Source organism: Condylura cristata, unplaced genomic scaffold (genome assembly GCF_000260355.1).
Source record: "Condylura cristata isolate star-nosed mole 26May11 unplaced genomic scaffold, ConCri1.0 scaffold00002, whole genome shotgun sequence".
In the NCBI taxonomy this organism is placed as follows: domain Eukaryota; kingdom Metazoa; phylum Chordata; class Mammalia; order Eulipotyphla; family Talpidae; genus Condylura; species Condylura cristata.
The window spans coordinates 45,480,873-45,508,718 of NW_004567103.1; the positions used below are offsets into that span (position 1 = coordinate 45,480,873).

The window sequence follows — 27,846 nt, forward strand, 5'->3', positions numbered from 1 at the left end:
ATGCCTCTTTGGAACTCTTACAGACCAATGCATTTGAAACAAATAGTGAACTTGAGAAACCTCAGAGTTAGTAAGACAGAGTGACATCATATACATGGGGTATAAAGCAGCCACTTGGGTAAAGTTTAGGGAGGCAGAAAGTTAAAATGTTAAGTGAGTAATTGTCCTTTTGATGTAATGGATTTAAGTGCCATTGTGGATTTTATTAAATGGCCCCTTCACGAGAAATAATGTAAATTTGTATTAGTAACAGTTTTGCAAACTTTCAAATATTAATCATGCCCTTTCACACCACCCGCATTTCATTATTCATTATAATTTATTACTAGATAGATATAAATATTCTGGGAGTTAATTTATTGCAAAAGAAAAAATGGTTCAAAGAGAGGTTATGCTCATGGATGTAATTGCTGGTGAGATTCAGGCCACTTCAAGACTGAAGCTTAGGACTTAATTTTGTGCTGCAGAGAAAAATTACTTATTGAATTTACTGGGTGGGAAAGGTTGTACCCAAAGCAAGCAATAATCAGCCTTTCAGCAGAAGACTAAATCCCATACCTAATGCTTACTTCATAAATCTATGAAACCCTTTCCCATTCAGAGACTAAGGAGGAAATTTACTGCTGAGCCAAGTTCTTAAAGGAAATAAGAACAGCAGTATTAGAATTACAGTCGTTTCTAAGGAAAAAAATATGGATAGATATAAAATGCCCTCACCACAAAAAAAAAAAAAAAATATCCAGGCTTTTGTTTTCACATTTTATAAAAGTCTAATTAATCTATTTTTCCTTTAAATAATTTTTACTTATAACCTTCACGAATCTACTATTTAATTTTTTTAGTTTGTTATGTCAAAATAAAGAAAATATAAATTTGTAATGATTCATGTAGTGTAGAAACTTTTGAAAATAGAAAATCAGAATCCTTTTCCCAGAGGACATTAATATTTGAGTATATTTTCTTCTGATCTTTTTTCTGTGGATGTATTTATGTATATGTGTGAACGTTGAAATTGAGGTCATTTCTTTTCTAAATCAAATGTGTGAATGTATTGCTTTCCCAAAACAGCTATAAATCATGACTAATGCAGCATAGATGACAAGGAAATGGTTCGACAAGCACTCTTGTTTGTGGCACACGACTAAACATTCAGTCATGTGCCATTCTCATCAGCCTTGAGCACACTAACCACGATTTTTTTCCTATCAACAGCAAACCCTCTGGCTCAGAACCAACACCTAAGTCACGCATTGCTGATCTTCCTCCTGCCAACCCCGATCACATTGGTGGATACAGACTTGCCACAGCCACTTTTGCTGGCATTGAAAACAAGTTTGGCCTTTATCTCCCCAAATTTAAATCTCCTAGTGTTGCTGTGGTTCAGCCAAAGGTGGCAGCAGCAGCAGCTCAATGATGAAACGACCATTCAATGTGGCAAAATGGCACCCTGAAGAGGCTAGGAGAGCAGTCCTGTAATGTGTCCCGTCAGCTGCATGGTGCTGACTGAGCTGAAGAGTCAAACTATTCTTTCTATATGACATATACATATATTTGTTTATAAAGTAATTGTTTGCCCAGGAAAAAAAAAACACAACGCAGTTTCAAGCTTTAGTCTTATGTGTTGAAATGTTTTCTAAGCCTTGGCATGAATTAGTGTTCTAGACTGCTTTGCACAGCTTGCACTTATAGTGACTGTACATATTGTACATCTTTGTACAGAAACATCTTGGCACCTCATCCCAACAAATCACATTTATAGAATGTAATGCAGTTCTGAGTGGCTTGAAATGTACAGAATGTTTTGAAAGTGTTTTATTAAGAATCACATAAAAATAAATGTATTAAAATTAAATTCATTCTCTTATTGGTGACTTATGGAAATAGAGCATCAATATTGGATGTATTTAATTCCTAGCTTGTTTTCCATTCTGGAATAAAAAGGTTATTTGCTGACAAGAGGCATAGCGAGACCTAGTACTGACACCACTGAATAAAAGTTTCCTTTAGGAAAAAATGCATGCCGGTGGGTGTCAGAGCACCAGGCTAATAACTTGCGTGTGCTGCTGTGTTTCCATTTGTATTTCATGTGTGTAGATCCTCCTTTGTTCATTAATCAAAAGGCATTTCCTAGACAACTCCTCTTTTGTCAGTGTGTATATTGAAACAGGAACTTCTGCCTCTAGAATTACATGCTTAGTTTGCTTTCTTCGGACTCAGTAAGGCAATGGTCTCCCTTTCACGAGTAAAGGATACTTTGGCAATTTTTATTCATATTGCTGATTCCAATCAAAAATAAAATGCACACCAAAATGTATGCATGTAGTTGGATTTTCCTTCATAATATACTGATAGTGCTTTTCATTTTGACTCACTACCATTTCCAAATAAGTCATGATCAGGTTTCCTTCTCACCCACTTTGATACAAAATTGTTTGCTTTGGAAGGACTCTGGTGGAACCAGGGGAGAGAAGAAAGAAAGAAAAAGAAAAAAGATCTGTTTTGTGATTTAGTGGGGTCTAGATTCTTCCTTGTGAGTCCAAATACAAACTACGTATTCTAAAAGTCACTTGTCAAGGGTATGATTACTAATTTGGACCTCAGCATGCATCTCGACAGCCATATCTACACTTTGCTATGGTTGTGATTTGATGTGTAGTGGCAGAATTTATTTTCTTTAGCAAAGTGCTTTGGGAAAACATTACTGCTATTGCCAATGAGCCAGGATATGGCAATGTATGCAAATATTTTCAGGAGCAAGCCTGGGGATGGACCAAGTCACTTAGTATCCTACATAGCCTTCATCAGTTGATGGTTGACTGCCCCATAACACAACTAGAGGTCCTCCAGGAACAAAAGAATTAGCTTTGAAAGCAAGTTATTTCCAAATGTATTAGGTTCTCATTGGAATGGAATAAATAGCAATCCAGTTGCTTTGTTATTACCACCTGTTAAAAATTCACAAGTAATTCATGGATATGTTCTTACAGGCGATTCATAGAATATATGTGTATATAGATTAAGATGTGAAAGTGTCCTCTTTACCCAGTTTCTTCCTTCAACACCCTCTGCCCCAGAAGTAATCACTACTAACAGGCTACGTATAAATTTGCTATTTTTTCTCGCAATTTCTCCATATAAATAAATAAATATATACATATTATATTTAAAAAACAGGATAATGTTATGTATATCTTATATGACTTTTGTTCATTTACTATTTGACACATTTTCTTGTGGTTCATAAGTTTTAATTTTTATAGTTGCATAGTATTCCCTTGTGTGGATTATAATTCTTTACATAAATTCTCCTTTATTGAGTTTAATTCATTTTTCTCATTGCAAACACTGTAGTGAATGGTACATCTATGTACATATATTTTGAGTACATATGCTAGTATTTCATTTGTATATTTAAAATTGTGATTGATTTCACAAGATACAGGTATGATACATTCCTATATATTGCCTTTGCCCTTCTAAGAAGCTTTACTAATTTACTTTTCTACTGACAGCATATGAAAATGCCTATTTACCTGCAACCTTGGCAAAGTGGATATTACCAGTTTTTTACATTTTAGGTAAATCCTGATGATCACTTTTCTAATTTTCACTGTCTTATTATGACACTGAATGCCTTTCACATTTACTGGCCATTTATATATTTTCATATGGGATATACTGAAAATACTTGGAACATTTGTATACATAGACATAGATGCATTTATTTTAAATATTCATAAAGTGAGTACCCATACAGCCACCAAAGAAAAGGAAATAGAATATCTATCTTTAACACATCAGAAGTCCCCCCCACAAATCTCCACATCATAAACCCTTTATCTCCTCTTAATGACTATCCCTACTCTTCATTTCTTTGCTTTTCTTGATAGTTTTATTTCCTGTAGATATATCTATAAACATAAAATTTAGTTCCTGTTCTTGAAATTTCTATAAATCAAGATATATTGTATAGTTCTGAGACTTGCTTTTTTGGGTCAAGATTATAAGATTCATTTATATAGTAAATATGTTACTGTAGTTAGCTTATTTCACTGAATGACTATAGTACAATTTATACATCTGATTCCCTATGTCTGAGTTTCCAGTTTGGGGATATTACAAATAGTGCTGGTCTGGATATTTTGTAGGTGTATGACTATGTATTTTCTTTTAAAATACCGAAGAGTTAAACTACAAAGGCACCAGTTTTGCTAAATTCAACTTTAGATCCTGCCAGACTGTTTCCCAGTCTTGTGACCATTTTAAATTCCCTGAAGGATGTACTGGACTTTTAATTTTGAGAAATCTGTTGGTATATGTTACCTCATGTTTTAATTAGCATTCTCCTTATATCAAATGAAACTGGGTATCTTTCATATGTTTGTTATTTGGATTTCATTTAGGTAAGTTTCATTTTACTGGTAAAGACTCATCCATATTTCTCACTAATTTGCAAGATGTATATATGTAGATGTGTATATTTATATATATATGCAGCATACACATATACACACATACTAGGTACTAGTATATGAGTTCCATGACAAAACTCCCCAGCTTGTGGCTTAATTTTTATATGTTCAAATATGTCAAATTTTCCTTTATGGTTAGCATGCTTTATAGTTCATTTAAAAAATATTCTTTCTCCAGGGAATGACCATAGTTGACATTTTGCTCTTTATAGTTTTCTGTCTCATATTTAGATTTCTTCCTATAAACTGTCTCTGACGTATGGTATGAGAATGTCCCTACAGTGTTTATTGAAAAGATTTTCCATTCCTAGGAATACACAACACACCTAGGATGTGTGTGTGTGCATTCTCTCCCAGGTATATCATTTATTTGGAAGCTATCATAAATTATATCTTAAAATACAGGATAGTATACAGGATTATAATTGGATTCCCCCCTTTTTATTTTAAAAAATTTCAACTCTATAAAAAGCTTTGAAGAGGTAAAATGAACTCCTTGAATACCTTTCAACTAGATTACTTATTTCCCTTCATTTTTTTTTTTTTGTAAATACACATTTACTTTTGCTGAACCATTTGAAAATACGTTGCAGACATCATGGTACTTCCTAATTTTTCCAGCATCTACTAAGAATGAAGACATTCTACAAACAATATCATTATCACAGGGAATTTTCATTATCTAAAAACAAAAGCAGTAATTCATAGACTGATAGTCTAAATTCAACGTTCCCCAGGCATTTCAGAAATCTTTGTTTCTGTGATGCAGAATCTAATCAAGATCGGTACATTATGTTAAAGTTGTGCATCTTTAGATTTTTATTTTAGAATAGTTTCCACTTGTTTTTATATGTCATTTGTATTACACAATGTCTCATGTTTATCTAATTGTGTCCTCATGGAATTTTCTAACTTGTCCCAATATTATAAAGTGAAAATCTAGTTAGTTTTTCTATTTAACAACTTTACTGAGGTATTCTTGACAGAGCTGTGTAAGCATCACAATTCTATTTTAGCATATTTCCTTCACCTCAAATGTAAATGTGTCATTTTATATTCCTACAATAATTTGTGAATATAGTGTCTCCTCATCCTCACCAGCACTGTATTGTCTTTTTTTTATTGTATTCAGTGGATATGAAGATATACCTCACCATAGTTTTAATTTGCATTTCTCTAGTGTTACAAACCTTTCATGTATTTGTGTTTCAGAGTTTTAAAACCAATTTTTAAAGATTTATTTTTGCATACACAACTGGTGTACAGGCCAGAGGTGAAGGGGTGGTGAGAGGATTCACCAGAGACAGAGTGGGGAGCTGAACAGGCCGACTGACAAAATACACTGCTGAGGGAAGCAGAAGGCAAGACGGGAAGTCTGCTGTGCCACGTGGATCACCTCTTGGCTGGGGATCGAACTTGTGCTACAGTGATTGTAATGCTTCATAGAGCTGTGCTAACCCATTGGGCCACCAGGGAGGGCCCATAAGAATTCATTGTACATTTTGAATGAGTCCTGTATATCAGATTTGCAATGACTTTTCTCTCAATGCTAATTAGTGGTATCTTTTGAAACAAAAGTTTTTAATTATAAGTACAATTTATCATTTAAAAAATTTCCAGGTCTGCTTTTGGTGTCCTCTACACACTGTGCCTATACCAAGGAAGGGAAGAATTTCAAATTTTTTAAATCTTAGTTCTTTTGTTTAGGTTTGAAATCCATTTTAATTTTTACTTATGATGGGAAGGTTCTAAATTCATTTTTATCTATGATTATCCAATTGTCTCAGTGCTGTTTGTTAAAAAGACTACTCTTTCCCTACCTAACTGCTTTGGTGATTTCATCAAAAATGAATTGACTATACATAAAAGTATCTATTTCTTACTTCTGTTCCATTAATCTACAACGACTATACTTAATTCCAGTACTACACTGTCTTAATTACTGTAGGTTCCTGTTAAGTTTTGAAATAACAAGTGTAAATCTTTTAGCATTATTCTTATTCAAAATTGATTTGGCTGATCTTTTGCACTTCCATATAAATTTCAGTTTGTTAGTTTCTACAAAAATAAAGCCAGTTGGTATTTTGATAGGAATTTGTTGAATCTACATTATCAATTTGGGGTGAATTGCCATCATAACAATCCTGAGGGCTCTAGTGCATGATTTTGGAACCTATTTAGTTCTTTGAAAATTTCAACCATGTTTATAGATTTTCAGTGTGCAGGTCTGGTACTCTATGTGTTAAATTTACTCCTAAGAATTTTATTGTTTGTTACATTTGTTTGAATGGAAATTTATTTTGAGGTTGTTCATTATTAATATACAGAAATACAACTGATTTTTTAAAATTATGATTTTGTATTCTATGATCTTGTTGAACTCATTTGATAGCTGGAGTGTGTTTTTGTTGTTGTTCATTTCTTCTCTACTGCGTTCTTTAATGTAAAATTTATTTGGCAGTAATAATTTAAATTCCTCTCTTCCCCCCCCACCCCGAGCATTTGTAGATTTACTGCAAAATTAGGGCATAGAGATTTCGTATATATCTCTTACCCTCATATGTGTAGCTCCCCATTATGAACATCCCCACCAAAGTGGTACTTTTTGTTATACTCGGTGAACCTATATTGAGATAACATAATCACCCAAAGTCCATTATTTATATTAGGGTTCACTGTTGGTGTTGACAGATATGTAATATTATATATCCATGTTTGTTCTTTGTTTTCTTATTGTTTCAAGTGTTCTTCGTGTATTTTGAGTAATAGTCCTTTGCTGGATGTGGCTCTTGCAAATATTTTCTTTCAGTCTGGCTTATCTTCTTATTCTTTTGACAGTCTTTAACAAAATCATTTCTAATTTTAAGGAAGTCTCGTTCATCAACTATTTCTTTAATGGACTGTGCCTTTGGTATTGTATCTAAAAAGCCACCACCACCTAGGTTTAGGTTTTCATCTATATTATTGTCTAGGAATTTTATGGTTGTGTATCTTATAATTATCTCTGATCTACTTTGAGTTAATTTTTGTAAAAGTTGTAAGGCCCCGGTCTAGCTGCGTTTTTTGCTATACCCCTCAGCAGTGTATTTCAGTAAGTCTGCCTGTTCTGCTCCCTATTCTGTCTCTGGTGAGTCCTTTTGTCCTGGGTATGTCTGGCCTATGTCCTAGTTCTGGTATACAATAAATAAATAAAACTTAAAAACCCTAAGGTCAAACTAATCTTAATTCCTCTCTTACAGAACTGACTTAAGGTCTTTTAAGATGTGACACTTAGGTTGGCTTATCTGAATAAAACAGACTTGTTAGTTGACTGAGATCAGTGTAGTGAAGGTAGGGAGGAAATTAGCTCTGAAATCAGACTGCCTAGGTTCAACTCCTACATTGCGAGTTGGTGTCTCCCAGTCTGGTGATACGTTGCATCTGGCTTACACTAGCTCAGCGAGAGCCCATTATATGTACACCTTCCCAACTCCATGTTCAGTAATACACATCAGTTGTTTGCAATCGATCATGGTGGGAATATTTATACCTTGAAAATTCACTACCCACCAAGGTCACAGAAATTTGTTCAAATTAGATCCTACCTTTATAAGTTAGGAATCATGACCTCCTTATCACAGGGAAGCTAAAATAAAGTGTGTATATATACATACAGTCATTTATGACATACATTCATACAGATATATAGTAATTTAGAAAATGCTCAATGCTACCAGTTATTCATACTAAACTGTCAGAATGTAAATGGCAGTTCTTTATAAGGCAGAGGAAACTTTGGAAAAAAGGCATCTATTTTCACTAATTGTGCAAGATCTTTAGAGTTCCTTAACTCTATTTCCTTGAAACATATATACTGTTTTTGTGGTTTCCTTACTCTTGGAAGGAGGGGATAAAAAGCTGAGATTAGAAGTGAATTCTAAATTAGTCAAGTCAGAAAATCTTGGTTGTTCAAATAGAAGTCTCAATAGAGAGCTCTGACTTTGTAAGAACTTGTTTTTAACAGTTAAGAGATTAAAGCCTGGCCCTCCCTGGTGGCACAGCAGGTTAAAGCACAGCACTAAGAAGCTAAAGCCACTTCAGCATGAGTTCGATTCCCGCCTGCCCCGGAGGTGACCACATGGTGTGGCAGACCTCTCCTGACCTGCCCGCTGCTCCCCTCAGCAGTGTACTTCGTCGGTCTGCCTGTTCTGCTCCCCACTCTGTCTCTGGTGAAGCCTCTCCCCGCCCCTCAGTTCCGGCTGAAGAGGAAAAAAAAATGAAAGAGTTTCAGGAAGCCAATTATGCTTGCCGGGGAGCCTCTGGCCTGTACCCTAGTTCTGTATGCACAAATAAATAAATTAAAAAAAAAAAAAAGATAAAGCCTATGTATTTGTGGGAGCTACTGAAGGAAGAGCAGTTATTGAAACTGTGGAAGGTTAGTATTAACTCCCATATAGCAGTGCCTCATACTTGTATAATGCTTTACAGTTTAGTATGTATTTTCACATATATTCTGGTTTTATTCTAAAACTGTCCTGTAAATGGTGAGGAACTAGGATTAGAGGTGAAGCTATTTGCACAAAGGTATGATGAGCTGAGTTTCAACACAAGTTGACTCGAAGTTCAGGACTCTTAGAACTAGAAATATAAATCTAGGGACCACAATGTTTTGAAGGGGTTTAGTAGCCACTTGTTTCCTCTCAGCTGATCTCATTCCAACTAAAGGACACTATTTTCATTTTCAATTAGCCTCCTAGGATTTTTTTTTTAATCTATGTGGATATATCTTCCAATTATTATAATACTGTTATTACCACAGTTACTAATTTTACAACAGAGATGAAGTCTAGAGGTGAAGGACTTGCCTAAGATGAGAAGCAAAATACAAGGGCAGCATTGCTTATCTGATTTTCAACACAAAGTCTTTTTTTCCAATTGATACAAATTCTACTTAAGTAGCTCCTGAGTGCTGGGAAAGCTAAGGCTATTTCTTTTACCTTCAGGAGATGAAGGGTCCTCCAAATTCACCTAATGACCCTCAAAATAGTGACAAATCATGACTTTAACAGTGGAAAAATAAGACCCGTTAGGAATAAGGGCCTACTCATTTCACCAAGTTACTTGCTCAGTTGTTATTAATAAGTCAGGTTTTGATTTGTTTCTGGAAATCATAGTGAGTATAATGAAATAATGGAGATATGCCAATCCAGATGTAAGTTAGATAAAAGCTACTCCTGCAGGACTGCTCTTAGGAATTCCTGTAAGCTTGACTGCCACACAGTTCCCCAAGGACTGAAGCTCCTCCTAATGATTGTCTTCCTACAGTGAGCACTTGGTATTTCCAAGAAGACTGATCTTAGAAAAGATAAGGTATTGCATAAGTTATAACAGTTGGAATAACTGTTGTTTCCCAGATTTTTGTGGAAATGACTGACTCCAATTCTGCTACTATGGGCCCAGTTCATTATCTCATTGATTTGAAAAAGAGGTTCTGTTTCTTTTCTAAGGTTCCAGATCTATCACAGTCCATGTTTTATATATAATTAACATAAGAGCAACTGCTAAGTATAGGCTGGATACTTAGAATGGCCCATTTTCTCCTAGCATATATTGTCATTTTACCATAGGAAATAAAAGCAAAACATACCTTGTTAAAGTACCACTGATTAAGGGCAGTAAATATACCCCCTCTTCCCCAATTCATTGCTGTTTCTAAACATCTGGGAGTTCTGAGAGTTCAAATTGTGATTTCTTGGAATTCAAAAATTACTTTTTCTTGTACACCAAGCCACTTACTCCTTAGAACATGAACTTTTATTGCATTGCACAAATGACTAAAATTTCTCATTTTTCTATTCTAAGGTGAAAAAACAATTCCTCATTTGTGTGGTTAATTTATAATTTACAAAGTCTTCATACCCCCAATATCTCATGCAATCTTCACAGAGAGCAAGTATTTTTCTAATTTAACAGATGAGAATACTGATTCTTATCCCAGGTGACATTACTGCTAACGGGAGTACCAGGGATGGAACCTGGGTTTTTGAGTTCAATGTTCTTTTTTTTCTTATACATTAGGCCACCCATAAGTGTAGATTTTTTTTTTTTTCTAAAGCAATTCTATTATTTTGTTCAGGAAAAAAAAAAGTCTGAAAAATATCTAGTACAAAAATTCACAAAAGATAAAAATGACTTGCCATCAAAGCCTTACCAGTGGTATACCTGATTTCTGCAGTCGGAGAGTCAGGTCTCTGCATGTTCAGCATCATATACGTGAGTTCTATACCCTATACAATCACTGCCCCACAGTTTTCTGACCAAATCAAGTACATTAAAAGAGAGGCAGGATAATACATTACCAGAGACCTGAATAAGTGACCTCACAAAGTGAAACAGACCTTTCTGAAAGCTTACCTGAGTGCAAGCTGTTTCGTCTTCTGACTGGGAACTGGTAATGGAATATTAAGAAGCCAAAACTGAGGTTCCTGCTATGAAACTAACAACACAAAATACTGCAATTTTAGAAAAGTTTGTAAAAAATTGCTGATTGGCTATGTTGAAACTATCAGTGCCTAGAAGCTACATAGTGAAAAAAACTTAAATACCCAAAATCCATTCAAACTTTGAGAAGGTAGTGAATTATGAATATGGTAGGCATAAAGAAAATCTGTACATCTAAAGTCCAGCAAAAGATCTGAGATCATCAGCCTATTGAGAAAAGCATCACAAAAGTGATAACTATTCAAAATCTTCCAGTTGGCCTTCTAGTAAGGATTGTACGATCTTTCTCTAAAATGTATTTCTTTCATGTGAAAAGGATTTTAAAAATAAAATACAATAAGTACATGCAAATTATTACCTTTTGGGGGCAGTCAACTGAAGAAAATGGTCCAAAGAATGTTTTTAACTTTCTGCTCGAAAGGGTGTCCTTTTAAGCTTTAGGACAAAGATCAGTATTAAGAAACGGAACAATTTAAAGTGGGTAAAATCAAGGTCTGATAATTCTTCCCTCTAGTTCTGAAGTATACTGTTTTCAACATTAATTCTTAGATAATTGTCACTTACCTCTCAGATTTGTAGACAAGGCTGTGACAACATATCTCAAGATTCAAAGACAAAGTTCAATTGAACATTTTCTTCCATGGCTATTAAAACCATGAAATCAATTTCTCTTAAAGGAGGTTTTACTCCAAAATGCTCATATACATACACATCTCAGTGAAAATAATAGGCAGCTTTCTATTTAATTTTTAAACTAATCATATTATATGGATGGAAATATGGGAATAAAGCAAAAGATAACCTACAAGAAATTTTTTCACTGATGTACTATCCAAACATCAATTCATATAATGCACTGGGAAATCTAAAATATACTGTATGGTGTATCTTTAGACAGAGTTTAAAGTTATTAATAAGACTTGAGGTTGCTAGCTAGGAGCATAATAAGAGATATGAAGAAAAAGACATTTTATACAAAAATTAAAAGAAGTAAATCAAAATGAAAATTTTAAAAGTTAAAGCATATTTGTTTTATTTATAGATAGCTATTACATGAATTATAAAGAAGAAAAAGTATATCAGAATGGAACTTGGATAGATGTATGCATGCTATGGTTGAGAAACACTTATCCTATATATTATGGTTAGTGAGACATTTTTCAATAAAACAGAATTGTGATATTTAAAAATATGCAGAACTTATTTAATCTGTGCTTTAAAAATAACTGTATATAGTGTCATAAGTTGAAAAGAAGTCAAAAGAGTAACTAATACCAAAGAAACAACGGTATGTAAGAATTCAGAAAGGCTGCATTCTATAAAGTCAATCAGCGATATTAAAAATGACACAAATCCAAAACAAGATGCATGTTATATATAAAAAGGGACATTGTAAGATTTGGATGTATTAAACCCACAGTTTAATCCACAAAGTTTCCTTTTAATTATCATTTAGACAGAAGCATGCAAATAGTCTTAGGATCTACTTCGAGTCTTCCCCACACCACTAAAGCTACATAATATCCTCTTTTTAGGAGCTTAAGCAGGTATTCGAGCGGCTGCCTCCTCCTCTGCATCCGCTCGGTTTGCGTTGATTTCTGCAAGTGTTCGTCCAAATCGTGCCCATTCATCATTTCGGGGTACAGCAATCTGCTGTTAAAAAGACAAAACAAAACACTGTTTTTTTGTACACTAAAATAAAAGACTATCTTACTATTATTCAGTTTGTTTTCAAATAAATCTTCCATTAAAAAGTAATAATTGACCTGTCCGGCCTTCTCATAATTAATAGGGACTATAACAATGATTTACAACATCTCCAAACAAAAGACAATGTTTGTAAGTGTGCTGTGACAACCTCCGAAATGATTTTGCCATTCTCTCTCTCAGTACAAGAGAGAATAACAATAATGCTCTGTAAATATAACTCTTATGTACTATCTTGAATTTTTTTCTGGTGGTGAGGAACTCCTCAAAAATTTCTACTTTTGGGCCCTCCCTGGTGGTGCAACAGGTAAGGACGCAGCTCTGCAAGATGGCCACAGCTGCCCAGTGCGAGTTCGATCCCCCTCCCAGAGATAACCCACATGGCGTGACAGAACTCTCCTGACCGGCCCACTGCTCCCCTCAGCAGTGTACTTCGTTGATCTGCCTATTCTGCTCCCCACTCTGCCTCTGGTGAAGCTTCTCACCACCCTGTACCCTGAATAAATAAATAAATCTTTGAATAATTTTTTTCTACTTTTTTTTAGTATCCCTAGTATGAAAAAGCTTGTGAAGCATGGCTGATAAGAGTTTGTTTCATGTAAGTATTTTTGTTCAGAGCAGATATAACTTTCCTTAATATTGCTATCCCTTCATCAGAAGGTATGTTGTCACTTCAATGATAAGTCAATAACAAAGGGGTAGAAGAGGCTCTTACCTCAAAAAAAAAAAAAAAAAAAAAAAAGTAATTATTTTGCTTTACCAAAGCAGTTTGATGACCAACTATATAACTCTTACTATAATATTGGAGGTATCTGGTACTTTACTATTAAGGCACAACCATTCAGTGTGGCAAATGAATGTGCCTGTTTCTATATTCTAGCCTGTTAGGTTAGATAGGATAGTTATATTCAGTAGGGTAGTTATATTCAGTAGGATAGCTACTAGCAATACATGACTCTTCACAATCACATTATTTAAAATTAAAAAAAAAATTTCACTCAGTTCTTCAGTTGTACTACCACATTTTAACTGCTGAATAGCCATATGTGGCTAGTAGTTACCATACTGGATAGTGCAAATACACAGCATTTCCATTAGTGTGGATAGTTCAATTGGTTGTTCTAAATGATTCAATCTACTTTCCTTCACATCCGATTGCTAGCGGTGGTGGGGTGTCAAAAGAGGATGGTGAATCATAAGACATAACAAAAGAGTGACTATGGTGCTATTGAGGGCTAAAAAGAAGGAAATAAATCCTTGGCATTGTGTACAGTCAACCCAAGTACTAAAGATGAGAGAACTGCAACTCCTTCTGGATTCAATGACAATGGCTTTGCAACAAGGTTCAGGAGTGAAGATTCACATTTCATACAGTCATCAGACAACTCTCAAGAGATACTACCTCTGCTTTCTACTACTTAACCCAAACACATCTATGAGTACAAGGAAAAATAAATGTTTATTGGTAACTTTTTCTTTTTGAAGTAACAGTAATTTACAACACTGTAAATTAGGGGAATGACTTAGGGAAAAAGGTTCACACCTATCCAAATGCATGTTACCACACCACACCTAACATCAGAGAAAAATAAAATTTCATCCCGATAGCACTGTGTCAAAAGCCCCAAACTCCAACTATAATTCCAATTTCTCCTGCTTGAAGAATTACTAATTTCTAACAATGAATGATTATGGCCTAAAACATACCTGCCTCAAAACATGTACAGGGACACAGGGCATCCAGTCACTTCTGTGGTGGAAAGTAAGTTTTATCTTTACAACAATATGGTTTATATAGTCTGTGAATCTTAAAGACTAGTATTAGTCACAGAGATACCTTTACTACAATGTTGCGAAAGCTAAAGGGATATGTCAAAATTATAATGAGTGAGTCCCATACCTCTCCCACATCATATATAACAATCTGTCCTTCAGAATCACCCACTGCAATCTCTCTTCCAGAATGGGTCCATCTTACACGATTAAGAGCAGGATTACCCTCCACGGAAATGCTGGCAGTTGGTACCTAAAGTCATTTAAAACACAGTGCAGTTTTAAAAGTGCTAACAAGATTTCTATAAACATGTAAAACATGTCACATTTTTAAAAACAAAGGTGAAAACAGGTATTTTTTCCAACTTTCTTCCTTTCTTCTTCAGTGATACATTAAAAAAAATGGCATTATAGTCAATCCTTGAAAATGATTTTGGAAAGTAACTGAAATCCTTATATAAGAAATTATCACATGACTGGGTACATCATTTTGAAAGGCTTCTCTTTAATAAAGGATTCTTTGCTGTTTTAACTTCTTTAAGAAGTCAAGCTATTTGAAAACAGATGGCTAAATCCCCATTTTAAAGAAATATTTCAAAAGCCCTCATAAACAGATTACAGTTCAATTTTAGAGGATAGGAATTACTTTTGTAGCTTGCATCTTTGTCAGTAGAAACCTGTGATTTCATTCAAGTTCCTAGAAACAGTTCATACTAACGGTACAGAATGGGTCTTTTCCTAAGGCCCTGTTTCTGTGAACTGTCTAGAGCAGGGTATGATGACAGCATCAGTACAATGGCACCAGCCCCTAAGGATTTCACTGTGCTTCTCCTATACTGAGGAAAAAGAAATTTATTTGCCACACTGCGAGCAAATATACCATGTTTGACTCAGATGAAAAGCACACTAAAATTAAAAGAAATTTTGAAATGTAAAAAAATAATTCTTCTGAGACTATTCATCTCCTAATAATCAATATAATCCTCCAGAATGTCAACTGTTATACAGTAAATCATAGTTATATTCTTATATTCTTACAAATATTTATATTCATATATTCTTACAAATATTTTCCATGATGGGAAAAAATTGTCAATCTAATTAATAATTAGACTGTAAATCTTTTTAACCAAAACCCAAATTAAGTACATAAAATGTGTGTCATTCTAGGTAGCTAGTCATGTATAGTTAAAGCCAATCATTTAGCCAGAGCTTGATACATTTTCCTAGCAGTATAGGAGTTATAGTCTTAAAATTCTTATATTTTCAATCTAAAGCTTCTTGCCTTGTTTAACTAACTATTTTACTTCAAGGAATTTGGAATAGATGCCATCAGAAATAGGAAGATACATGGGAAAGAGTGGGATGTCAGGAAAGGCACCGAGAGACTTTCTTAACAATTGTTATGGATAGATGGATAGAACTGCTGATGTTATTTCTTACTACCACACAGTAATATAGAATCCTAGCAACATTTTAAACTCCACTAAAATGGTAAAAATATATATAGCTAGAAATAAGTAATAGCTGCAGTTTTCACTGCCACTAAGAGATTTTATATAACAATTAGTAAGTTTGGTAGTTTTTATATTCATTTTATAGTAACAGAAATACTGTTTATGGAAGATATACTGTTTAATCAAGGGTAAGAGGTAATTTACAAATTCAAAGTAAGGTTAACATACTTCAATAATCTGATAGTATATGCTTTTTAGCCTGTGAATGAAAAACATCCCAGTTGCCTTATGAATGAGACTTTGTCAGGACACTAGAGACATGGTAGTGTTTTTAGAAGCAAAGGGAAATAACCCAGTGCTCTTGACAACCCTATTTCTTCCTTTAGTTCTGCACAGCATGATATTTATTATTTAAGGTACAAAGCTTATTTGGTTTCTTTGTGCTAAAGCTACAATCACATTGCCTTTTTACATTCATTGGATAAAAGGAGTTTCACAAATTATTCAATAAATACCCAATTTTCTATTTTTTAATACTTTTTTTTTTAGCTTACCTCTGTATCATTATTGAGATTCCACAAATCCAGCCTCCCCATGCCATCCACACAAGCAAATAGGGCTGGATGGGTGGGTGACCACATAACATCATAAACATAGTCTGAATTATCTTCAAACGAGTACAAAGGCTTATTATTCTGAAAGGGAAAAGTTGATTCTTAGCACATTCAAAATATGACTTACATTCAACAGGTATATTAACACTTCATGATATTTAAGTAAGCCTACAAAAAGTTCCTATAGTCTTCTCTGCAGAATTACCTGAAGTTTATGAACTATAAATCAACTATAGTGTTGCATTTTCTTTTTAACTCATAGACACCATACATTATTTAAAAGATATATAGTATGGTGTATTTAAAAAAGAGGAGTGGTATTTAAAAAAAGGGAAGAGAGGGCCCTCCCTGGTGGCGCAGCGGGTTGAAGCACTGCACTGAGAAGCAAAGGCCACTGCCGCATGGGTTTGATTCCCGCCTGCCCGGAGGTGACCACACGGCGCGGCAGACCTCTCCTGGCCCGCCCGCTGCTCCCCTCAGTAGTGTACTTCGTCGGTCTGCCTGTTCTGCTCCCCACTCTGTCTCTGGTGAAGCCTCTTGCCGCCCCTGAGCCTCTGGCCTGTACCCCAGTTCTATATGCACAAATGGATAAATCTTAAAAAAAAAAAAAAAGGGAAGAGAATGTGCTCTAAGAACATCTGTCAATAAAAGGCTTTTGAGAAGATGATAGTGGTGGTATACATTTTGAATATCCTTTAAATCTCCTCATAAACCCAGAGAATGCAATGAAGATAACAAAACCAAATATTACATCTATAAGCAAAACACCAAACGTAAGCAGGTGGAAATGAACTTGACAACTGTAAGACCTGCCTGGTATAAGCATCTTTGTGGAAAAGAAGTACAGTTCCTCAAAATGCTAATTAGAGTTACCATATTACTCCACAATTTCACAACTAGGTATATATGCAAGATAGATTAAAGAATTTGTGAAAACAAAAATCTTAGTGTAATACATAAAGGCTAACAAGTTGAAATACCCAAATGTCCATCAATTAATGAATGGATAAACAAAAAGTGGTATAGTATAGAAATACAATAGTTTGGGTCATAAAAGAGGTAGGTATTAGCACATGTTATCTAACCTGAATGGTCCTTAATAATATCATGTAAAGTGTAAGAAGCCAGTCATATACTCTGTGATTCCATAAGATATCCACAAATGGTTCACAATAGTCAGTTCCACAGAAACAGAAAGTAGACTGGGAGTTTCTAGGACCAGGGTGAGTAAGTAAGAGAAATAACTACTAATGGATATGGGTTTCTTTCTGAAAATTAAAGGTTTTCTAAAAGTAGATAGTAGTGATAGTACCTACGTCTGTGAGTATATTAAGAACTACTGAACTGTACACTTTAAAAAGGTGAATTTTATGGTGTATGAATTATATCTCAATAACACTGCTATTTAAGAAATAGAAGAGATAAAATTAAAGACTGATAGGTGAAAAAGATCATTAGCAAGATATACCTGTAATAGCAGCTCTTGAAGAAGAAAATCATATGGGTACTATACAAAAAACAATAATTTAAGGGCATTCTTCTAAAATAAAGGACAGCTTAAACTACATGTTATACAGTATTCTGTGTATTTATGATAATCAACTAAAGAAAAAATCATTTGATCATCCAGGCTTTTAAGATGATGAAGTCACAGTAAGGAAAAGAAACTCAATCTATTGTCAGACTGTTTTTTTTTTTTTTAAACAATGCTTTTACCAGAAACAAGAGTAATATACTTATAGTAATTTTTAAAAAAGAAGGAAAAAAAAAAGTAAAACATTGCCAATTTGACCTCTATAACCAGACAGCCTCGGAAGCAATATACTCAAGAATACATCCTGAGGAATCAACTGCAGAGTAAGCTTCAGATGACCAAAAAGACTGAAGAGATGCCAACATTAGAACTGGGGGACACCTAGTGATTTATGTATGGGGCAAGCTTCTCTTTAGAGAAGTATGAAAAATCTACATCTATATACAATGATATGAATACTGTAAGAATGCAAAATCCACACTAAGAAACTCTAATACAACTACTAAGCTGGTTTCTTCTTGAGCAAGAGCAAAGTAAGAAGAGAGGAAAGAGGGACTTAAGAACATGTCAAACACAAATATATGAACATCATTTGGATCCTGCTTCAAACAAATAGTGAAAAAAAATTAATTGAATAATGATTACTTGATAAAGGTCATTGCCCATGGATGGGGGGGTAATAACTATGGCAAAGTAATATGTAGCTCTTGAAAAAAGAAGACTTTTAGAGATATATACTGAATATTTATAAATGAAATTACATGTCTAGTTGTGCTTTAGAATAATACAGAAATGGGGTGTGATACAGGGAATGCACATGAAAATAGATCAAAAAAGATTTTGTTGACCACTATAAAAGTTATGTAATGGGTACAATGCTTCTTTGTATTTGCTGCTCTGCTTTTTTGTTGTTGTTGTTGTTAAAGATTTATTTATTTATGCATATAGAGCTGGGATATAGGCCAGAGGTGCCAGGGCGGTGAGAGGATTCACAGACAGAGTGGGGAGCAGAACAGGCAGATCGACAAAGTACACTGCTGAGGAAGCAGCAGGCGAGTCAGGAGAGGTCTGCCACACTATGTGTGTCGCCTCTGGGGCGGGGATTGAACTCATGTTGAAGTGGCTTTAGCTTCTCAGTGCTGTGTTTTAACCCACTGAGCCACCAAGCAGGGCCCGCTGCTCTGCTTTTATGTATCTATTTGAAATTTCTGTAAAACAAATCCTTTAAAATATGGATTTAAAATTTTCAGACATGACAGTAGATGTCAATAGCATGACCATCTTAAGAGCCAAAATGTTTTTAATTAAGAAAGCAAAATTTAAGAAGTAAAAAAAAAAAAAAAAAAATTACCAAAAGTTAAAAGTGGCCATCCCTGGTGGCGCAGTGGGTTAAAGCACAGCACTGAGAATCAATCTAAAGCCACTTCTGCATGAGTTCGATCCCCGCCTGCCCCAGAGATGACCACATGGTGTGGCAGACCTCTCCTGACCGCCTGCTGCTCCCCTCAGCAGTGTACTTCGTTGATCTGCCAGTTCTGTTTTCCACTCTGTCTCTGGTGAAGCCTCTCACCACCCCTGAGCCTCTGGCCTGTATCCCAGTTCTGTATGAACAAATAGATAAATCTTTAAAAAAAAAAGTTAAAAGTAAGCTAAAACTAACAAAGGTTTTGTTTCCCCCCTCCCCTCATAAGAACATTATTTACTTATAACTCTCAGTGGCTAGAATGTCAAATTAAATCTTACTCTGAGATAGTGGTTTTCAACTTAGGATGGAAATCACATTCATTTGCAGTTTTTAAATAATTCAGATGCAGGATCTAACTCTTAATATATTTTGTCACAGGTTCTTGGTGTTACTTCATTGGTCAATCCGATGCATATCAGTGCTAACTTCCACCATGCTAAGGTCTATTATTCTTATGGAATATTCTGGGTAATTTTATGGTCTCCCATCTAGATTTAGAAGTTTTCACAATCTTATTCACATGCTCATTTTAAGACTACATATTGGTCTGCATAAACTTCTAAAGGGGTTATCAAAAGACAGTGGTTCAAAGACTTGAAATGGCACTTCACAAGTGTCAGTAAGTACATAAAATGTACTTAATTAGGCTCAAGCTAATGCAAATTAAAACTACAATGCGATAAAGAGAAAGGGCAACTTTGGAAAAATGCTTGCAGTAGTTATGAAAAGTGCTGCTTTGAGCATAGTTGTAGATGTCTTTTTTTTTTTTTTAAAGATTTATTTATTTATTCATACAGAACTGGGGTACAGGCCAGAGATGCGGAGGGTGAGAGGATTCACCACACACAGAGCGGGGAGCAGAGCAGGCAGATTGACAAGTACACTGCTGAGGGGAGCAGCGGGCGGGTCAGGAGAGGTCTGCCACGCCATGTGGTCACCTCCGGGGCAGGCGGGAATCGAACTCATGAGGAAGTGGCTTTAGTTTCTCAGTGCAGTGCTTTAATCCGCTGCGCCACCAGGGAGGGCCAATCTTTTGATGGATGTAAACACTCAGTTTTCCTGACCACAGGACATACATGCCTTCTGCTTTAGTAGATACTGTCAAGCAGTGTTCCAAAGTGAGTTTACCAGATTGTAATCCACCAGTTGCACATAAATGCTGCCCTTTCTCTGTATCCTTGTCAGCACCTACTGACCAGTGGAGTTGATTGAACTGTGATTTTAATTTCTAAGTCTCTAATTTTTTTTACAAAACAAAATATTTTATATCGATGATTTTGAAATTCAAACAAAACATTATAATCCTCACAACCTTGGAGAATTAAAAAAAATATGTGACTGCCTGAGTTTCCTTAGAATTTCTAAGTCAGTCAGTCTAGAGTGCTGAGAGTTTAAAGTTTTAAAAACTCCCCAGGTGATTATAATGCAACTAAAACTGAGAAACACTGAACTAGAGAATGTCTAAAGTTCACCTCAGCTCTAAAATTCTTCTAATAAAAGATTTGCAAACATATTCGACAAAAGAATGAATCAAAAAAAAAGTTTTTTTTTTTTGTATAACAGTATATGATTAAGCACAGTGGTGAGAATAAACACTATAAAGTCAAAGGACAAGTCATATTTTTTTCCTGAGTTCTTTATGATTATGTATTGGCTTGAATAGTGTTCCCACCCAAATTCATGTCTACTAATAGCTTGTAAATGTGTTATTTGTAAATAGGGTCTTTAAAGATTTAATCAATCTAAGCTGAGGTTATACTGCATTAGAATGCGCGTCTTGAAAGAAGAAAAGTTTGAGGACACTAAGACAAACAGGGCGAACACCATGTAATGGCAGAGGGAGAACCAGGATACCGCAACCCAAGAAGCATCAAGATTCTAGTAACACTAGAAGCTAGGAAAGAGGCATGGAAACTAGAATCAGAAATCACTTCAGAACCTCTGAAAGTAACCTACTTTGTCAACACCTTGATTTTAAACTTTTAGCCATCAGAACTGGGAGAGAACAGACTTCCATTGTTTTAAGCCACTCAGTTTGTGGTAACTTGTATGGCTACCTTAGGAAACTAATATATAGTAACTGTACTTTGTAGATTAATATCCAAAAGAATCCCTCTACAATAAATACATGAAGATAATGAGGTGTTTTCCAGAAAACTGAAATAATAAGTATGTTCTTCCATGGATCAGCACAGAGTAGACAGATTCTCCTTAAAAAGAAATGGTTCCAAGGGCAGAAATACCTTCCTATATAACCTGAATGAAAACACTAACTTTTTGAGAAGAAATAAGACAATACAAAAAAAGTATAGTTTTACAAGAAAAATTCAAGTACCCAATTCAAGCATTGTTCGGTGTGAGTCTCAGCCAATGATCCTGAGAATTACCACCCATGGCAAGGTTATCTCTATGTCAAGATGAATGAGTCAAGCCATCTTTGCTTGACATCATTAAACATTCAAACTAGAAAACTTCTTTTGTTCTAATTCCTTGCTCAACAAGCAATCTTCTGATTGTAATTTGGCTTCCCATGTAGATTACCTATAGGGAAACAATGAGCTGGCCAGCCAGCATGAATAGCTGGGCCTGTGGCAGTTGTTTCTCCTTGTACGTTAATAATTGGCCTTCTCCAATATATCAGTGTCTTAGAGGTCTGTTAGTTCCAGCCAGCACTCTTAATCAACTCTGTTACTGATAAGTTTCTGAATATGCAAAGGACAGGCTCCACATTGACTAGCAGCAAGTCACAAAGCACAAAGGTGAATAGTGCCATGGAGGACTGGGTTCCAGGTGGCTCCAGATGGGGGTTAAGAAATACCCCCAACTTCAAAGTAATTGTTTATTTTAACTTGTCTAGCATAGGCATAACTATTACTCCAAGCTAATTTACTATTCCATATAGTAAATATGATTTCAGATAAGAGTTATTTAACCTTGTTAGTGCCGGTATTTCCTCAGAGTTAATTAGGAAAGCTATTAAAATAAGAAAAAGAAGGGGCTTCTCTGGTGGTACAGGGGTTAAAGTCTCCTCACTATCAAGCTATCACCAGGGAGCCAACTACATGGTGTAGCAGACCTTTCTGTCTCACCCACTGCTTCCCTCAGCAGTGTATTTCAGTAGATCTGCCTGTTCTGCTTCCCACTCTGTCTCTGGTGAATCCGCTCATCTCCACACCTCTGGCCTACAGCCTAGTTCTTGTATGTATAAATAAATAAATATTTTAAAAATAAATAAGAAAACTAACACATCAGAGAAAATATTTTAAAGAGTTGTATAGACAACAAAAGACTATAAGCTACCTATTCTAAGAAATTACAATAATCTTAGCTTTGTCACTTTATGGTAAACATGATTCAGGTATTTGTTGAGATTAGAATGTACTGTATATCCATTAAAACATTCTGTCCCCCAAATAACTAATTCTTACATTTCAAGAGTAATCTGTAACAAGTATGGTTAAACATGGTAGATACTAAGCTAATTCACCACACTTCAATGACATCTTCAGGTTACCTGCAAGGAGCTTTTATAACTCACATGTTTTTCCTACCACTTGACAGCCCTGCCAAAGTGGTTTTGTTGTGAATTTTTATTTATTTTTAAAGATTTGTTTAAACATACAAGAGTTAGGATATTGGCCAGAGGTGTAGGTAGTGAGAGGATTTACCAGACATAGGCTGAGGTGCAGAACAAGCAGATCTATTGAAATGCACTGCGGAGGGGAGCAGCAGGCAGGTCAGGGGTGGCCTGGGGATTGAAATTGTGCTACAGTGGTTGTGGACAGCTTCATAGTGCTGCGGGGCCCTGTTGTGAATTTTTAGATTTAGTATTTTGGAAAGGTAACAGTGCTTTCCAAATATACTATAAGTAACAGTTTAAACTTCACCAATATGTGGAAAATCATATGTTCGCTACATTAATAAAAGTAGCTTTACTAAAAATAGCTAGCTGGGTTCCAAATATAGTGAAACAGTTTGATGACCCAGAACAACTTTACGTTATTAATTGACTGGGGAAAATTGAAGTTGCCTATAGAAATAAAGTACTTTAACTATGAAGTAGTGTCAATTTGATATATCTGGGGATTTTTTTAAGAAGACATACAAGAAAGAGACAAAAAAGAAACTATTTTGTTTAGCTACTGGGATAGAGCCAAATCCTAAAAAGACACAAAGAGACAGCAATATGTAATGATTCTTTCTTCCAGTTTATGAGAGTTTAATTGAGAAAGAACTTATAGAAGCAGAGAAGCAAAGCATTTAATCTGTTAAACTCATGAGCATGAACTGGTTTAAAAGGCCTAAGATGAAAGTGGAAGACTGTTTTTAATAAGAGACTATTTTAAAATACTGCCTACTCATATGTACAATGGAATATTACTCAGCAACCAAAAAAGAGAAACACATGTCTTTTGCAGCAACTTGGATGGAGCTGGAAAAGATCATGCTTAGTGAGATAAGCCAGAAAGAGAAAGAAAAATACTGGATGGTTTCACTCATAGCAGGAGTACAATGGACCAGGTGAGAAAATAACAAGAATAATGAACAGCCATATACCAGAGACATTTTGTGGGGGTGGAGTGGGGAATGGGATCAAAAATGGGGGTGGGATGGGGAGTGCACGGGATTATGGTGATGGCACATGGGTGACTTGGTGATGGGACATCTGCGGGAATTACAATTGAGATGAAAAAAAAAATGTACAAAATGATGTAAAAATAAACATAAAAAAAAATACTGCCTACTATTGATTATAATTGTGTTGGAAGGCACAGTTTTTCTTCATGGAAGAAACAAATACCAGCAACACAATTCATCATAAAATATAAATCCAAGATCAACACAATGACATTGTAAGCTATGATATGGCCAACTATACAAATATTTACTCAACAAATTGTTGTTCTACCCCTCAGAGTCAAACTGTTTGTGTTTAGAAAAGTTAAAGAGTAATTCTTCTGATAGTTTTAAACGGCTCTTGGGCATGTATAAATACACCCTGTTCTATGTTAGCCTGTCTTTTTTGACCATTTACATTGGAGTATATAAGGGGTTCAGAGATATGAAGAGTTGAATGAATATATAAAGTTCATAGAAGGCAGAGACATTTAACCTAATTAGCAAAAAGATAGGCCTATCTCTTATTCTTTTTTGGAAGTAGTTCTATGTTGATATACTGCATACTACAAAAACAAAAAATATATCGACAACACCGCTGGTTGAACCACCATGAACCAACTATGAATTACTACCACCAAATCATATCATCAAATCAGTCTGCCACCATAGATAGTCCTTTCCTTGTTTAAGCAAGATGAACTCTTCCAATCTAGTGGTAATAAATAAAAGAAAGGAGATCTCAATTTTAAAACTAAAAGAAGGTTGTCAACTAAAGCTCTGAGATAGTAAAATAATAAATCTTCAAGTAGATAAAAATGCTTTTCAGGGCCCTCCCTGGTGGTGCACGGTTTAAAGCATAGCACTATGAAGCTAACACAGCCATTGTTTTTTCAATTACCAAAAAAGGAAGCTTGCCAATAACCTAGTGAAGATGTTGTGTCTCCTGTGTAGGCAGAAAGGACCACCAGGTGAAAGCACATCCAGACTGGAGTTACTTACATGAATACCTGCAGCCCACAGAGAGAGTTGGCTTTATCTTTCTAATTCTACATCTTGTTTTTTTTTTTTTTAAAGATATATTTATTTATGCATACAGAACTGGGGTACAGGCCAGAGGTGCAGGGGTAGTGAGAGGACTCACCAGAGACAGAGTGGGGCACAGAACAGGTAGATCAACAAAGAACACTGCAAAGGGGAACAGCGGACGGGTCAAGAGAGATCTGCCACGCCATGTGGGTCACCTCCCAGGTTAGGACTGAACTCGTGAAGTGACTGTGGCTAGCTTCATAGTGCTGTGATTTAACCCACCGCGCTACCAGGGAGGGCCCTTACTTTGGTATTTATTAGCTAAAGTATGCAATGCTTTGCTTGTGATTGCAAGAACCTCCTCTACTTTTCCCTATTTTGCTTTGTATATACATGTCATTAATAGGAAAAAAATATGCAAGAAAAACCCAAGAAAGAAAACAGGTAAGATTAAATGCATTCTGGCTCGATGATCCCTTTGAAGGGCATAAGAAAGAACTCAACATTGTGAAGGGCCTACAACAGGTTAACACCATATTAGGTACTTTTCTATGTTTCCTTGATTATACTTAGGGTAAATGCTATTTTTGTCTGTGTTAATGCCAAACCTGAAAATGCTCAATTTTTAAAAGGCAAGCTTTTCGAGGCCAAGTTTTTAAAAATCACTTCATATTAGACTGAAAGATAATATCAAGCAAGAATAAGAGTGGATAGTGAGTTCATCCCAGATTCCCAAGGCCAGGATTTGACAGATATATATATGAATTCACTGTAGCAGTGAAGATCATCTGTTAAGACCAATAGGTTTTCTCAGTGAAACTGAGTACAAAATATGGTTCCTAACATTGTTTCATTATGAATTATTCACAACATTTAGAATGAAGCAGATGTAAACATGAAAAAAATGCAATTTAAACAATTTGATACTCCAAATATACAGCACAATGTAATACTGCAGGAAAACTAGACAGCAAAGTTAAGGCACATTAATTTTAAAATGGGATCAAATGAAACTATAATGTCTATTAAAGGAAGTAATGTTCCCTACCTCGATTTGCCTTGAAACTTTCTTTTGTTTTAATTTTTATTATATTTTTGATTTTTTATTGCATCATTCTTCATTTTGTGCATTTTTCCATCTCAATTGTAATCCCCATGGGCCCCCCACCACCAATTCACCCATGTGCCATCATCACAGTCCAGTTCCCACCCCAGTTCCGATCCCATTCCCTCTCTCACCCCCATAAAATGTTTCCGATTTGCCTTGAAACTTTCAATGGGGTTATGTCACATTTATCTGGAATTTCTAGAGGAACAGAAAGTACTTTATAACCAAATGGGTTTTTTTTTAATAACTGAAGTTTATTAAAACCAAATCAAACATTTATTGTGGAATACTATTATCTCTGTGTGTGTGTGAGACCAATGCCTTTACACGATGTTTTCAAAAGGACTCAAATTTATGATAGATAGCTTATTATATAGGGCTCATTATATACCAATTTTTATCCATCTTTTCTCCATTTTCCATCAGCTCTATGAACCACTGTAAAATGCAACAAGCCTCTTAAGAGCTCTCCCAAGAGCAAATGTAGGTCTTTTGTACTGGGCTATATCACAGGTATCCGAGGTACTTTGTGAGTTACCCAGGCATTTTTTTCCAACTCAGTTCAGGATAAACATTTTGGATTTGGGAAGCCTGAAGAAACTGGAAGACTGGTCTTCGGTTATATGTGGGATTACTGAATTTGTTAGCATACTTTTATGGAAACTAAATCTAGTTGTTCTTTCATTTTCTGTGTAATTTATCAGGTTTGATCCATCAGTAAATCTTTCCAAGCGATTAGAAAGTTTATCTTTCCTATATAGTATTAGAGCACCACCTTGTGTCCAAAATCTGAGCAAATTAGCAGAAATTGTTTTTAAGTACCTTAGTTGTCCAAAGTTTTACTGTCCAGTCAAATGATGAAGTGACAAAAAGATGGGAGAAGTCCACTGCTCCAACAGCTGCATGACAATGGATTCCAGTGATTGGTCCCTGGTGCCCCTCAAACATCTCACTGATTCCAGCTTTGCTATTTCATAAAAGTGAAAATATTAGGGAAATCTCTTATAAATAGGCTGCTTGTTATGGGCTTATATATCATCTTTTAACATAATTTTAACAAACTTAACTCTGTGCTAGTAACATATCAGAGTACCTTATGTTGATTGTTACGCTAAAGCTTTAAGAACATTTTTGAACTATAAACACTCAATAGCTGTTGACAACAGAACTCAAAAGTCCACTATCTGTGGTGGTGGAATGGAGACAAAGGGTCACTATGTAGGGGAGAAAATATGGGCTACTTTTAAATTGAAAGCTTCTAAGTAAAGGTGATCTGTATTTGAGATGAAATCTGGACACTCAATTTTTTTTTTTTTTCTCTCAAGGGAACAACTGATAAGGTACAGCTAGACAATTTCAAAACAAATTGAACAGAAGGAGAAATACTAGTCAATTTAATATATGTATGTGACATTACTGTACAATTATTGGGAGAACTGAACTAAAGCTGAAAGTCTAAATAAAATCAGAATGGAAAAACTTATTTACAACTTTTAAGGTCAGCATAAAGCATGGGCATATATTTGTAACTGCTGAATGTTACTTCCTACCACTAACTTTTATGAGCACGTAGGCACACAGAAGATCACA

The 27,846-nt window shown here is 35.2% G+C and overlaps 2 protein-coding genes across 9 annotated transcripts in view; one reads left to right on the forward strand and one right to left on the reverse strand.

The window, feature by feature from the left end:
• Positions 1-2,314, forward strand: part of SLC25A12 (solute carrier family 25 (aspartate/glutamate carrier), member 12) — a 65,509-nt gene extending 63,195 nt beyond the window's left edge. Inside the window, exon 18 of the mRNA XM_004674544.2 lies at positions 1,213-2,314. Within this exon, the coding sequence (XP_004674601.1) occupies positions 1,213-1,414 (202 nt within the window). The 3' untranslated portion in view covers positions 1,415-2,314. The remainder of the gene's footprint in view (positions 1-1,212) is intronic.
• A 9,094-nt stretch (positions 2,315-11,408) lies between these two features.
• The window catches only part of DYNC1I2 (dynein, cytoplasmic 1, intermediate chain 2), a 48,830-nt gene continuing 32,392 nt past the window's right edge, over positions 11,409-27,846 (reverse strand). For 5 of the 8 annotated variants that reach the window (XM_012727293.1, XM_012727277.1, XM_004674551.2 and 2 more), the window contains 4 exons: positions 27,079-27,223; positions 16,444-16,584; positions 14,560-14,685; positions 11,969-12,605 (listed from right to left, as the gene is read on the reverse strand). In XM_012727293.1, the coding sequence (XP_012582747.1) occupies positions 12,492-12,605; positions 14,560-14,685; positions 16,444-16,584; positions 27,079-27,223 (526 nt within the window). In that variant the 3' untranslated portion in view covers positions 11,969-12,491. Of the gene's footprint in view, positions 12,606-14,559; positions 14,686-16,443; positions 16,585-27,078; positions 27,224-27,846 lie in introns of all 8 variants that reach the window. The other 3 variants (XM_004674547.2, XM_012727298.1, XM_012727296.1) reach the window with 2 other exon arrangements.